Raw genomic sequence first — 13,987 nt, 5'->3', positions numbered from 1 at the left:
TCTCGGTGGTTAGGACTAAATCTTTGAAGATGAACAGAAGAAGCTGTATAATTGATAGTTTATATATCAACCTATCCTCCCTTTTACTTTCTCGCTGTCGAAGATCTACCGATTCTCGTGACGTACGAGATATCTCCTTCATGCAGCTTCCTCCACAAGGGAAGCAAGCATCTTATTTCCACCGCATATCAGCCATCGTCACACGGAATGTTGTAAAACAAGAAATGAAGTAGAAATCCTATAGACTCATCAAGGATCGGAATTCAAGTCGTGCCGCTTCTTCAAGGGACGCAAGACAATTATTGGTGTAATATGAAAAGATCTACCGGCGCGGTCCGGCTGACGCAAGGGAGATCCAAGACAGCAAGGGATTTGTGCAACAGTTGAGGTCATATCGTGTCCAACCCGAGAATAATCTTCCTTGGACTGATGGAATTATGCAGCCACTTCTTCAATAGTTCGCGGCCCGTGTCTTGGATATAGCCAATCGGAAGAAATTGTAAAGAACTTCAGCTGTCAACTAGTAACGGGATATGAGACAGAGATTTGAGGCCTGCCAGATAGCGTCATCTGTTCCGGGCTGGTCAATCATACCGTGGGAATACGAAATGATCTAAATTATCAATGAGTTCTGGAGATTCCCAGTGATGTGTGGCTGTGCACTTGCTCAACATAGGGCATCATGGAAAGGAGAAACTGTATAGCAAGGATGTTCCAAAGAGAACACAGCCTCTGTAGGAGCTTTACAGAAGGTTGGAGAGGAAAGTGATTTGTGTATTTCCACAATAATACTTGAAGGTTCTGTATTCACTATGATCATGATGTACGTTGTGGTGCCACCTTTTATTTCGCATTAATGTCATTTGTCAATTACAACTTATGCCTAGTCATTCTCTCTATATCTATCTAATCCCATTTATATAGTCTCTCCATATGTTGGCAATTTTTCGATTGGTTATTCTGTTAAACCCAAGATGTTCAGATGCTAATTGGTCCACTTCGTCGTCTAACATTACCCGCTCATAGCTACCGAGCAGTAACTCAAACCTGGGGTTTTTGTAGAAGCTACGACCTATCAGTTCCTTTAACTGACCTGTGATACATGGCCCGAATATGTTGTCACACAGGTTCTTAAATGGTTCTTGGTTGACGACACGGCAGCAAAACGGGGTTTCGTCTTCCCTCCGCTGTTTTGGTACAATGTTCCGGACTCGTGAGTAGGATTCAACTGCAGAGTTGGCAATCTCGTGAACTCTATAACCCTGTGTTGATATTCCGTTTGAGGATGCAGCAGCTAGTAGTCGCCTGAGTAAATACTGCAAGTTCACTTCAAAGGTTGCCCCGCCATATTCTGGCCAGTAGAATTCCCAGTTTTGTAGCTCGGTGTATGTCAAATGTTCCCCGGAAATATGCACCATGATCTTTCGACCCCAATCAGGACATGCTGGAGCCAGACGATCTATGACTTCGAGATATGCAGGTATAACATCGCGATGGTCATGGATGACCCGGTTGAGAGCGCCCCTTACGAGTAACTCAAATGTAGATGTTTCTTGAGTAAGTACCGCGCTCAATCGATCATACGGCACTGGTGGTGGTGATGTCGCTCCAACGGCATGTGGGTTTGCACCCAGAGCAATGAGCCGTTGAATCATTTGTGTTGGCGGACCTTTTCCCTTTCTAACATCCCACTCATGGCAGATATCGCGAAGAGCCATGGTAGGATCCTGAGAGGAGTTTGATTGTATAATCAAAGGAAGACATACGTCTCCCATATTTGTAAGTTCGCATGCAAGGCGTGCTGAGAATGAACGAAATCGCCAAGTCATGCAATCGATCCATTGTAAAAACACACCTTGATCCCAAAGAGTTTGCATGACTCGAACCAGTTGGGCAATAACCTCATCATTTACACCTTCTTCTTGAAGTTTAATACATCGATGCATAGCAGAATCTGGATATGCCATTAACCCAATCGTGTGATATACAGTCGAGAGATAGAGCTCAGACTTGAACAACTTGATCTTGAAGTCGGTCGTTGTTTTCATACCAACGTAGTAGCTGAGGATATCCTGTCCGGGCTTCGTATCGACCAGGAAGTCGTGAGCTGTGCGATGAACGAACTGAACTGAACGAACAACTTGATGCATATTGGAAGGTATATCCGCCTTCCGAATCGACGCCTCGGAAACCTGGATCATCCCAGCGCAGCGAGTACCAAGTTCCCTTTCTGTGGCGTCACATAACTGCTTGAGGTCATATAAGGATGTATTGTTGATTCTGGGAGGGCACATTCTGTCTTCCTCAACCTTCGCCATCATCGACAGTTGGGCCAATGTTGGAATCTCACGTGGTGCGATAAGAAAGACCAGTTCCCTATCAAGAACATGAATGCCGTCACAGCTCCATCCTTTGGCTATCAGGAAATGGAAATACATTGCAGCAGTTTGCCGATAAACCTTATTGTTAGCATTGAGTCTGGACCACATGGACTCGTATAGTTCCTCGAGCTCGCTAGGAAGTTCTTCTAGTCTTTCCATGAGAGTTTCTTCGTCGTCACCATTTTCGATTCCAGTAATGAGACTGTTCTTTGCTAAGAATAGCCAGAGGAAAACACCTTGAGCCTTGTCAAGCAGTTTGAAATTGATATTATCAAGCAAGGAAGAGGATATCACGCCTGATGAGAATCGTGCTAGCTCTTTCTGGACGTAGATAGCCATTTCGGGTTTAGTAAGATCATGCAGACGTAGTTTCTCCGTCCCTAAAACTTCGAGCTTCTGTATAAGCCCTGTCTCAAGCCGGCTGGATACACAAACTTTGACGTGGGGGATATCAATAATACTCCGTAGTAAGAGTGTAAGTGGCTCGAACCCATCTTTGTCAGAGATCTCATCAAGACCATCGATGAAAATACATGTCGAGCAGGTTTGGCCGCGTAATAGGAAAAAGAGGACCTTTTTGGCTTCCTCACTTGACCATTCCTGATAGAAATCCCTTGATGTCAAAAATGAAAAATGCTTCAATAATTGATCCAACATCTGGTGATTATCGGTAAGAAGGTCGTGTAGTAAACAGCATAGAAGACCCTTGATACTGTTTTGAGATTCTGCACCTATCTTCCACAGGAAGTATGATATGATCTTGGTGTTAGGACTCCAAGACCTCAAGAGACGCTCCGTGTTTTCGTTCTCGATAACGAACCTCATCAAAGTGCTCTTTCCGGATCCCGGTTTGCCCTGAATCCAGAAGAGAGGATTGTCTGACTGAAGCCATGAACTGAAGGAATGCCAGATTTCATCAATCTCATCCACATATTCGTATTCTATCATCTCCTCGACTTCAGTCATGAGTCCAGTCTTTATATTCTTCCAATCTTTGTGATCAGGGTCCTTGCGGCAAACACGCTCGTAAGACGCAAACACCCTTTCAAAAGAAGCATCTGACGGGGATAGAACCTCATGGTATCTTTTGCGTATCTCTGCTGGCTTGAGGCTTTTCAAAAGGCGTTGTCTCTGGTTGTCTGTGATAGCCCTCGTTTCGGAATCTTTAATTTGGCTGGCAAGGTTCCGGCTGATCTCTTCTCGCGTTGTCTTCGCTTCTTTTGTGACGAGCGATTCGATGTTTCTATGACCGATCGCGAGATTTGAAATAAGGATCTGGACATCGTTGTCTAGTTTGGGGAAGTCTTGGTCTTGCTGCGCCTGTATTGCAGTAGTCTTGTTGCTATGTAGACCGAATTGTTAGTATACATCGCAAATGATTGTTGAGAGTATGAGGTAGTGATCGAAGGGTTCTATCAATTGCCAAATCACTTACCATATTTGGAATAGTAATTCTGTTCCCATGACCTTCTTATATCTTTCAAGAGATTGTTCCAACTCTTTCAACTTTGGTTTGTGCTTGTACGAGCGATAGGCCACAGCAACAGCTTGGAGAACTTTGCCCTTGCTTTGTCGTTTTTTGATACTTTGGGTTTCTTTTTCGAGGTCCTTGGCTAGCTGGACGCATTTTACAGCGATACCAGATAATTGTATCTCCGCCGGTGTGCTCCGAATCAGCTGTTGATTTCTGAATTCGACGCGTTCAGACGCGTCTCGCATGAGCCCCGCATAAGTTTCAAGCTCATCTTCATCTGTAGGTGCACCCTCATAAATCTTATAGGTGGTGGAGATAATCTTGCCGGCGAAGGTGATGAAAGACAAGATAGCACTAGCGGCGCCAACAGCCTCCAATCCTGTAGCCATAGCTGCAATGGTATTTTATTCGCAATGCGTCACTAGACGTGTGGATGAGCGCAAGAAGGATCATATAAGAATAGATGAACTCATACTCCAAGGTCTCGCGTTTTCGTCTTGGCCTTCAAACGTAGTGTTCCAGAGATATTAGTCAACTAGAATTTAAAGATCAGTGAGATTGGTTGGTCAAAGGTGACTCGTAGATCCCCTCATTCGAAAGACCCAGATTGCTGCCCAAATTTACCTTATCAGGCTCTGTGCTGACCCAGCCCCAGGTTTGTTGTCCTTGTGTTACCCATTATACAGGGATAATTGCATTGTGTCGCAATTGTGACCTATCATGTACAGCGAAGGCTGAACCAACATGTTATGGTATGATCTTATAGGCGGACTCTTCTTGCTAAAGCATTACTCAGCCACCCGGATCTGACGTGGCAGGGCTTTTTGTGACATGCCTTCGAAGGTAGAAGTGCTTCATCGCTTACTACAATAAGTGGCTTGCTACAGTTCAGTCAACAGGGGATGCAGCAATCCCCGAAGACATATAATAAAGGAGATACTAATGCAAGTATCTCCTTATTTAAACAACTGCCTGAGTACTGACTCACAATTGGATATGAGAGCTGTGGTTGTAGATAAGAAAATGCATATAGTTGCCAACTTGGAACTTGCGCTCCGCCCAGCCGTACACACTTACAATGCACATTTTGACATTTGTTCATACCACTGTTGTTCGCCCAAGCATTTCGATTGACATTTGATACCAACGGTAGTCAATATCTCCTTTGACGTCCTGTATATACCATGTATAAAGCTTTGAAAAACTTCAAATACCGGATAACCCGAAAACGCAACATCATATAGATCATTGATGAGACATGGTAGAATCAACAACAAGACATAGTTGAAAGATCATTCAATGGGATACAGGACATTTGGGATATACTACATCACCTGGAGCTTCGAAAAGCTGGACAGTATTTGCAGGGGCTTCGTACACTGGAGGTGGAAGTGTTGGCTGCTGTGGTTCGTGCTCATCAGGGGATACTCCGCGCTTCTTTCTTCGACAAAGACAGAAAATCCCAGTTACTACAACTCCAATCAAAGCAAGTCCACCAACTGTGCCGCCGGCAATTGCTCCCACGTTAGGCTTGGCACTAGCTTTGTTTGTAGGTTCAGGCACATCTGTACTCGATGTAGATGGGGTGGTTGCCGGAGTCGTTGTATCATCGCCCGTGGAGAAAATATCCGTGATATATGTTGTCGTGAAAGCGCGACCTTTTTGTCCATCATAAGAGAAGCTTACGTTCTGGGCCTTGATGGACGATTGCATGCAACGATAGTCCACGATACCGGATTGATAGGAATATGTTCCGCAATACGGCTCATAGGTCTTGGTACTGTGTGATATTTGTCAGTCAATGGAAAAAATAAAATTGACCTAATGCGACTCGTACCAAAGAAGATTGAATTCATTGCTCTTGCAGGAATCGTCACAGATATCAGTGTTCAATGCATCGGTTCTGTTGAGACACCTCAAATGTCCAACCTCGCCGCAGAAAATAGCCTTGAGGTCGCCAATTTCCCAGGTGCATTTTGTGTCTCCAAAGCATACGACACCACTCCCAGCCGAGCCCGAGACGTATCCGCATGTTGAATCAGGACTGATAACTAGTGAGAGTGTAACATCGTCGTCAGGTGCAGAGGTCTGTTGTCGCTTGCCCAACTCGAGGTGCTGTAAGTGGGAAAACTCGATTGCAGGGGTTGGATCAGGCTGTGAAAGATAACCGTGATGTCTTCTTTTCGTGGCTTCAGGAAATGCGAGAACAGCAATGGGGATATGAGACCAGACGATGGCCAACATTACGAATGTCAGCTGTCTCATATTCATTTTTGAGTAAGAGTTCAATACAGTGTATATACAATTTCATATGTATAAAGCAAGAATGCACAGCCAGAGATGTAAATATGATATCGGCACTTATTGTCGTTTGTGAACCGAAACTAAAGCATTTGTTAAAGGAAGAAGAAGTGCAAGCTCGCATTTCGTAACTGAGCAGGTCTTGCAAAGCTTTTATCTCCACAGGAATAAGGTTACTAAATTGACTCACTAAAATGGCACGCATGTACTGAGTAGGCAAGAAGTTAGTAATGGGCTTGTAAATCACAGGAGCACGAACTCATCGTGGGTGCGGCTGAGGGACAGACCACGAGTGCCATAACGGGCTAGATTTATGTGACTTGCTTCACCTTACAATTGGTTCCACAAACAAGTCGTTGCGAGAACGGCAAAAACCATCAAGATCGTCCTCTTACGCGGGCTGATTATAGTTCGATGCGATTCGTCCCATTAAGCCACGGTCCACAACGGGATGGGAACCTTCGTTAGTTACAGCACATTGGGGCAGACTTGTATAGATCGGGCTGATGTTGGGGCTGAAACTATACAGCCACGCAGGTAGAGGTGAACTTAAAAAATGTCGTTTGATCTAATTCGCGCCGTCAACAACGATCGACAAGTAGATAGAAAGAACAAAGTTAACAATTGTGCCACTGGAAGATAACATTAATAACACGAGTCAGTGACACTCTTAATGATGTCTAGAAGCCCAATCAGTATTCCCAGTCTGTAAAGAGCAAGTGGTTCATGGTGCAGAGAAGGTTGTCCAGTGTCTGAAGTTGGCCTTGTGCACTTTCTTCTTCAGGTAGCCTTTTTCTGCCTCTGCACAGTAATTTCTGACTGAAAGGTCCCTTTCCATTTTCTTCTAATGCTCTCTCTTCACATTTGTATAGAACGAATCACACCTCATCTATCAGGAAGGCGAACGTAGGAATGATTCTGAAGGCGCTACTAAATGCAGTGAATTGATTCACAGACGCTGGCTCCATATTGCAGAATGTTGGCCTTCTTCATTGACGACAATCATACATTGTCGCCAACAAATCATGCTCGGGCTTTAACTCAAGAATGCCTTGCCAACCCGGGTCGGGCGCATAGGCTATTGAGATGAGCCAACAGCTGGGACAGATCTTCCGAGACAATGCGCAATTGAGCAAAGCCGACCAAATGTCGCTTTCCAATTGGTTCTTGGATCACAAAGTTGAGCTCAGCCACCAGAGCCTGCTTCAAGGGAGGTAGCGAGGCGGCACAGACTTACTTACTTAGGCTCAATTCACCTGTGGTCAAAGACTTTCAGTTACTTGATATAAATGATCTAGTCTACTCGATGCTCTCGAAGGCTTGGGATGCCTTTTTCCTTAGCTCCCCCTTGACAACACAGAATACGCTCGAGCCTGCATGGTATTGCCATGGCCCATGGGAAGACGCATGGGATGATCCAACCGACCCGGGTCTACAAGCAACACTCCCCTTCCTTCCTCTTCATGGCCGCACCAAACCTCTCTTCTCCTGCCGCTGGTTACTGTCAGCGAACGACAATTAGGCCGAGCGATGACACTGAACCCGACACAACCCCTCCCCCACGACTCCCTTCGACCGCTTCCCTGCCAAGAGATACCTTGTATAATCTGGACCATCAGACTCCGACACAACGCCCTTTGCCGTGTCAAGCATCTGCCTTTTTGAGGCAATCAAGCCCCATCATGCAAATCCCAGGCTCCAGCACATAGAAAGGGCCACTTGTGGCATCAACGACATTAGCCAAATTATTATGCAGGAGACAACAAGCCATCACTGCTCCAATCATAGTCGGAGGGCTAGCAGAGCCGCATAATGCTGACTAATGTTTGTCCTTTCGCTGCATACCGACGATGCCATCTACTTACCCACTATCACAGAACAAGATGCAGGATGCACCTTGCTGCCTACCAGGTCAGGCCAATATCTATCCTGCATATCGTCACGATCTGACTTCTTCCCTTTTCAGGTAGAACCCGACCATAGTGATTAAACTCTAAAGGCCCGTCAAATCAGATTCCTGCTTCCCATCCCAATCGTCAGCGTAAAACCCGCGACGGCAAGCTCAGACGACCGAAGCGACGCCGAGATAATCGCAAGCTATACATGGCCTGTCAATTTGATGGTGTTTTCGTTGCCTGACTAGACAATACATCAGTGACTGAGGCCCCGGTGGAAACTCCCTCAGCCAGTCTACAACTTGACTTGGCCGGTTACTGAAACACCTTGCTTTGTTATCCTTTGAGCCAGATGCCTTTTATCCAAATCCCCAATATGGCTGGTCCTAGTCACGGGACTCAACACTCCGAACAGAGCTCTCGGTCTTCGTCTTTCGCCGAAGTCAGCTCATCAAGCTCGTACACTGGATCCCCTCTCGAAGCGTTTGGGGACATTCCTCCTCGACAAACTCCATGCATGTATGTTCTTTATAGAACCTTGTTTACCATAACTGTCTCACTAACACTTCTAGGGTTGGGCACACATCGAGCTATTTCGATAGCCTCGCTCGATCACGGATTATTGCTGTAATGGCACTAAATATCTTTGTCTACGAGACTCCTCTCAATTCCCATCGCGACACATGGGTCTGCCCCTTCTCCAATTGCAAGCAATCATTTCCGGATCCCAAGGCTATGATGTCCCATGCGGCAAAATGCACTCATGTTTCTGCCAGCGGCGCCTACTGTAACTGCTGCGGTTGTTACTACGACTTCCCTGGTCAACGCCCAGCTTGTCTGACACGAGACGGCGACACCGCGCCTGCGATTGTCAAAGACTCTGCCATGACAAAGGGGAAACGGAAGATTCAAGACTTCCTGTCCCGTCGCTCTGGGTCAGCATCTTCCTCCCAGGAACAGCTGGCTACTGTCAACGCATCTAATGCGTGCCCGTTTTTCGCAGTGGAGTGGCAGATGGATCCCATGCCTGCTTCTCGAAAAGCGTCTGCATTTTTAGAAATCAGTACTACGGGTCTTTCTCCGGGTCACCAATCTGGCCATGAGCCTGCAGAGCTCTGTGCTGATCCTCCAATCGTCGAGATTGGTAACTCCAGTATCCTCCCAGGTCACTCTGGCTTCCCATCACACACAGATTCGCACATGCCACAACATCTGAGCCAGTCAACAATCTCTACACTGTCTACGACTGGCTATGTGGAGGCGACTGTTCCGGATTTTGGCGATGTTTGTATGTCGCCAACGGAATATTCCACAGGGGACAATTGCGATATCATCTCACAGCAGACGTACCATGGCAGCCTTTCATATGGCAGTGGTGATAATTGTTTTCATTCCATTGATCAGTCTCAAGATTTAGTTCAAGACTCACCCTTGAACGTGGATGTTCCGCTGATTGAGGCCGAAGCGTTTGACTTTGACCAATTTGTTGTCCCATCAGAAGAATCGCAAGGTCTTATGGTCGATGTGCCGAACTTTTCACGCCCACGGTTGCCATTATCATCCGGACAAAGTGGCCAGGCTTCGCCATCTGGCAACCACCATCTGCATCAGCGGGTAGATGTCATACCTACAGCCATGGCTCATGACCAACATCACCATGGGGAATTCTTTGGGCTCCCCGATCTTCCCGCGGAAGAACAGTACTACTTCGATGTAGGAATTACAAGCGACAATGCGCAGTCCCTTCAAACTCAAAAAGCAGCGTGGGTGACAAACGTTGCACCAGCTCGACTTTCACCACGGCTCCCTGTATTGAATCCGGAAGACGACGGAGAGATCATTTGCCCGGCGTGTGACTACAGGCCAAGAGGCGCAAAAGCGTATAGAAAAGCCAATTTTAATAAGCACTGGAAGAACAAACACGAGGAGGCGTTGCCATGGATTTGCGAATGTGGGAGAGCCTGTAAAAGGAGGGATAATCTCTTGGTTCACCAGCGTAACGTCTGCGGCAAGCCCAACGCCCGGCGGCCGCTAGGGTATCAGAGAAGAAAGCATGCTCAGCGATCTGGACTAATGGGAAGACCTCTACTTGATGTTGCTTAATAGTGCAAAAGATAGTTTTTTTCCATTTAATAATAATTTAAATTTTATTTACTACCAATCAATGATACAGTGATACAATGTTAACTGCTGTGTCAATAGAACATAGAAGGTAACAGCCAGAATGATGAGTGAACGAGCGAGAAAGATGGAATAAGATGTGGGCATGCGGTAATACCTGTGCTCTGCGGCTCTGCCTGATTAGTCTAGTTCTAGCATTCCTTGCATGATTAGGCGTTCGATCGAGGCAACTGAGAAAAAGCAAAGAGACAACAAAGGCGGGGATGTGACAAGCCCTGCAGGCCAAGTGTATCTGCAGTCGCCTTATCACTGACCAATTGTCTACGTTAGAGAGACAACTTGTTGGTCTGTCTGCTCTGTCACTTTCTAGCCTCATTTGACATTTATTGGCACCAGGAGGCCGGGGTATTGATGCTTGTCTTGGCTCAATTTGTGTAACCAGTGACATTCCGTGGGGTAATATTATGCAGTCACCGATGGTACCCTACATGAGGGCATCGCGAAGAAGGGACAGAGTCCAAACAGGGACAGTTACTGAAGGCTCAATGAAGACTTCCCAGGGAAGTATCGAGGGTTGGTGATGAGACGATTGGGAGTCGTAGTTATGGATTAGATGGAAACTCTGGAGTATATAGAGAGGAGGTTGAAGATTAGTATTTAAAGTTCACATCAATTCAAGACAACATCAAGATATTAATATCTCAAGACAAAATCATGGGTAATCCTTTGTCGAACAACACATCCAATCTGTAAGATAACTCGTTCAAAGTACTGTTGGTTGCAACTAACGGCTTACTAGCCCGCAAACTCTACCAAAGCTCACATTTGAGACGTTGAGTAAGATCCAAGATGGACCTGGCATGATGGTGAATGCAATGAAGGAGCAGAATCATGAGAAGGTGGCTTTGGGTATCTCGACTGTGCGAAAGGAAATGAAGACTTATGGCGCTGACTGGCAGAAGACGTTTGATGAGATCAAGTAAGATCAGCAAGACCAGCAATGGTGTTTCACAGGGTTTTACAGTATGAAATGGAAAGCACTTGTATGTTAATAATTCAATTTCACGATGGGGCGCTTAATGAGTGTTGCGAGCCTGTATCTGTGTATACGCCCATATGGACTGCTCAAGTCGAAATCACCGCTATTTATATGTTCTTATTCTCCGCAACATGATTAACTGAATCACTTTAACATCTTGATTGTTTCTAGAAATGCCTTACGGATGGTAACTGTCTACAAGTCCATTTGCTGGTTTAATAAGTTTAACATTAAAAAACTCTAAATCTCAGTTACGTCAAATGAATAGCTACTTAATATTACCTGCCTAGGCAAAGACTCGCAATAAACATAAAATTTCGTTTTCGCATAAGAAGAAACAAACTGTATCGAGACCCATCAAGCTAGAATTGCTGCAACGAAAAATATTCCGAACAATGCAGCAGTATTCATCACGACACCATTTCCTGCCTCATTTGGATGAACCTCCACCGGCGTAGGGACAGCTGTTGGAGTGCCCGTGCTATGGATGTTCGTGTTGCATTCCTTTCCATCGTCTTCTGGGCGTATTGTAGTATTCCGACCAGCTGGAGTTGCCTTCCTCCGATATACGTTTGTGCCGATATTTCCTCTCTTGATATAGGTCATACCCTCGATCTGAGCAGACTTGGGGTCACTCCCAGCTATGTAGCTTATAGCTAACGTGGGATCTGCCTCTGTTATCGGCTTGTCGGCCACCCACTCTTCAATCGCATCTCCGGTCTCACTGTCCTCCCTCTTACCGATATCATCGTCATTCGCGGAAGCCTCAAGGAAACCGGCTTCGTCGTCGTCATCTCGTCGGAAGATAACCATTTGACGTCGGTCATTATGATGTACCTTGTCAATCTTTACTGATGTTATAAGGTTGGCAAAGCCACCTGGTGAGAAACCCGATGTTCCGTTGACCTTGAGAGTAAAGTTCGCCTCGTGGTATGGAGGAGGTTCCAGTACACTGTGATATTTGTGAGTTTAAAATCAGGCTGGAATCTTTATGATGTAACCTACATGATCTTTTCCCCGCAAACGTCGACCAACCTTGCATATGGGCCTAGTATAGCATCTTCGAGGTTCAACTCGTAGACCTCATCTGTAGGTACAACCTCAATACTGGTACGTGTCGTGAAACCTGATTGGATAGGTGGCGACGGTTGAGTGAAAACAGTCGGCTCATTGGAGACGCTGGCTGGATCTGGTACTCGAGTTGGTAGTTCTTCAGTCTTGAACGGGCCAGCAGAAGTTGGAGCTGTAACCCGAGTTGGCTCATCCAGTTGCTTTGGAGTTTCGGCTGCCGATGTCTGAATGGGCTTGTTGGGTACATCCATAGTCTCTGTGGGTATTTCTAATCCAGACGAGGGAGATGGATAGCCTGGCTGGGACGGTAAACCCGCTTCTGTATGTTTGGTAATCACAGGCGGAACCACTTGTCCTGTTTGAACTGGTGGCTGGAGGTGTTCGGTTGGGATAGGAGGCTGGACGGGCTCAGCGGTTGGAACATCAGCAGGCGGATAAGTTCCAGGCACATAATCTTTACTAGGCTCTGGTTCTCTGGAGTTTGGTATAGTTAGGTAAATAGTATCTGTTTTAGGTTTAGGATACTGGATAGGTGTCTCATAAGTTGACTCAGTATACGTAACAAGAGGTTCCGTGGTTATGATTCGAAGATGCTGACTTATCGAAGATGTCTCAATGGTAACAATTGGAGGGACGTAGGTGACAGGTTCTGTGATAGGTTTGTATATGATCGATATCGATGAAGTCTGTGTAGTATCACATGGAGTGACTGGCTCAACTACCGTTGCCGTGTCATCTTTGGGCTCAGTTGGTGGCTCATAATATACAGACTTCGTTACCGGCTCGTATGGGACCGTTGGCAACGAAGATTGAGTAGTGTCGCATGGGGTGACTGGCTCTGATGGTATTGCTGTTTCCTGATCGGATTCAATGGTTGCGGCCGGCGCGACTGGGGCTGGAGACTCTGCTACGACAATTGGGCTGTTTGACTGGGAACTCTCAACTGGATCAGAGTCTGATGCTCCGTATTGATAGACAGTGAGAGTTTCACACGGTGTGGTCAGCACCTCGACTTTGTGGCCCCAGACACCTCTGATGACAAAACCAACAAAGCAGAGAGCCAAAAGATGCATTTCGAAGTGTTAAAAAGTTCGAGAAAAAAAATAAGAGATAGGTTACTTTGAGATAATATGGTGAATACAGTTACGTTTGTCTTTCTTATACAAATTGACCTATAGTTGAAGTTGGGTCCGATTATGTAAAAGCTTCATTGTTCTTGACATCCACATCTCGATACCGCTGTTGCTATTTTGACTTGGGGGCTAAAGCTGCATGGGGCTGTGTCTTGTGCATGTATATTATTGATTCTATGCACTCATTATGCTTTGTCCTGATTCGATAGGCGCACAAAGTTGTTGGCTCTCGTCTTGCTGTGCCGTTGCACTTTCAGTTGAAGTCATCCAGACCGCTATAACACTGTGAGATATTATACGCAGCCTACTCTAGTCTGTTTGGTGGATGCTGGTATGCTTATGGCTTTGATCCTACTTGAAACAATCACGATTGATTGCATATATTCCCATGCGACCAACGCCACATGAAGTGAACTGGCTTTACACACATGTACTACGTAGGTCACGACACAAAAGGTCCATACAGCCTGATCTTAAATTGTAAATGAATCACGCGGAATATGTAAAGAGGTGGTTTGGAGGAAATACACACATACCATATGAGCTACTTCAATATATTTAATCGGATAGTG

General features: G+C 45.8%; 4 protein-coding genes across 4 annotated transcripts, besides 1 other annotated feature; 2 read left to right on the top strand and 2 right to left on the bottom strand.

Annotated features, from left to right (window-relative positions):
- Nucleotides 1-5,151: 5,151 nt before the first annotated feature.
- Nucleotides 5,152-6,099, bottom strand: FPSE_09560 (uncharacterized protein; the record flags this gene model as incomplete). The annotated part of the gene is made up of 2 exons (XM_009262677.1): nt 5,152-5,635; nt 5,693-6,099. The coding sequence occupies 2 exons, from the start codon at nt 6,097-6,099 to the stop codon at nt 5,152-5,154; spliced, it is 891 nt and encodes a 296-aa protein (XP_009260952.1).
- Nucleotides 6,100-8,427: 2,328 nt separating this feature from the next.
- On the top strand, nt 8,428-10,154 carry FPSE_09561 (uncharacterized protein; the record flags this gene model as incomplete). Its single annotated transcript, XM_009262678.1, has 2 exons — nt 8,428-8,570; nt 8,624-10,154. The coding sequence occupies 2 exons, from the start codon at nt 8,428-8,430 to the stop codon at nt 10,152-10,154; spliced, it is 1,674 nt and encodes a 557-aa protein (XP_009260953.1).
- Nucleotides 10,155-10,169: 15 nt separating this feature from the next.
- Nucleotides 10,170-10,205: a repeat region.
- Nucleotides 10,206-10,886: 681 nt separating this feature from the next.
- FPSE_09562 (uncharacterized protein) lies at nt 10,887-11,155 on the top strand (the record flags this gene model as incomplete). Its single annotated transcript, XM_009262679.1, has 2 exons — nt 10,887-10,921; nt 10,972-11,155. 2 exons carry the CDS (start codon nt 10,887-10,889, stop codon nt 11,153-11,155), a joined length of 219 nt encoding a protein of 72 aa, XP_009260954.1.
- A 413-nt stretch (nt 11,156-11,568) lies between these two features.
- On the bottom strand, nt 11,569-13,355 carry FPSE_09563 (uncharacterized protein; the record flags this gene model as incomplete). Its single annotated transcript, XM_009262680.1, has 2 exons — nt 11,569-12,163; nt 12,217-13,355. The coding sequence occupies 2 exons, from the start codon at nt 13,353-13,355 to the stop codon at nt 11,569-11,571; spliced, it is 1,734 nt and encodes a 577-aa protein (XP_009260955.1).
- Between the last annotated feature and the right edge of the window lie 632 nt (nt 13,356-13,987).

Source organism: Fusarium pseudograminearum, chromosome 2, assembly GCF_000303195.2.
Source record: "Fusarium pseudograminearum CS3096 chromosome 2, whole genome shotgun sequence".
NCBI classification, from domain to species: Eukaryota; Fungi; Ascomycota; class Sordariomycetes; order Hypocreales; family Nectriaceae; genus Fusarium; species Fusarium pseudograminearum.
This window is presented reverse-complemented; position numbering and strand designations above follow the sequence as displayed.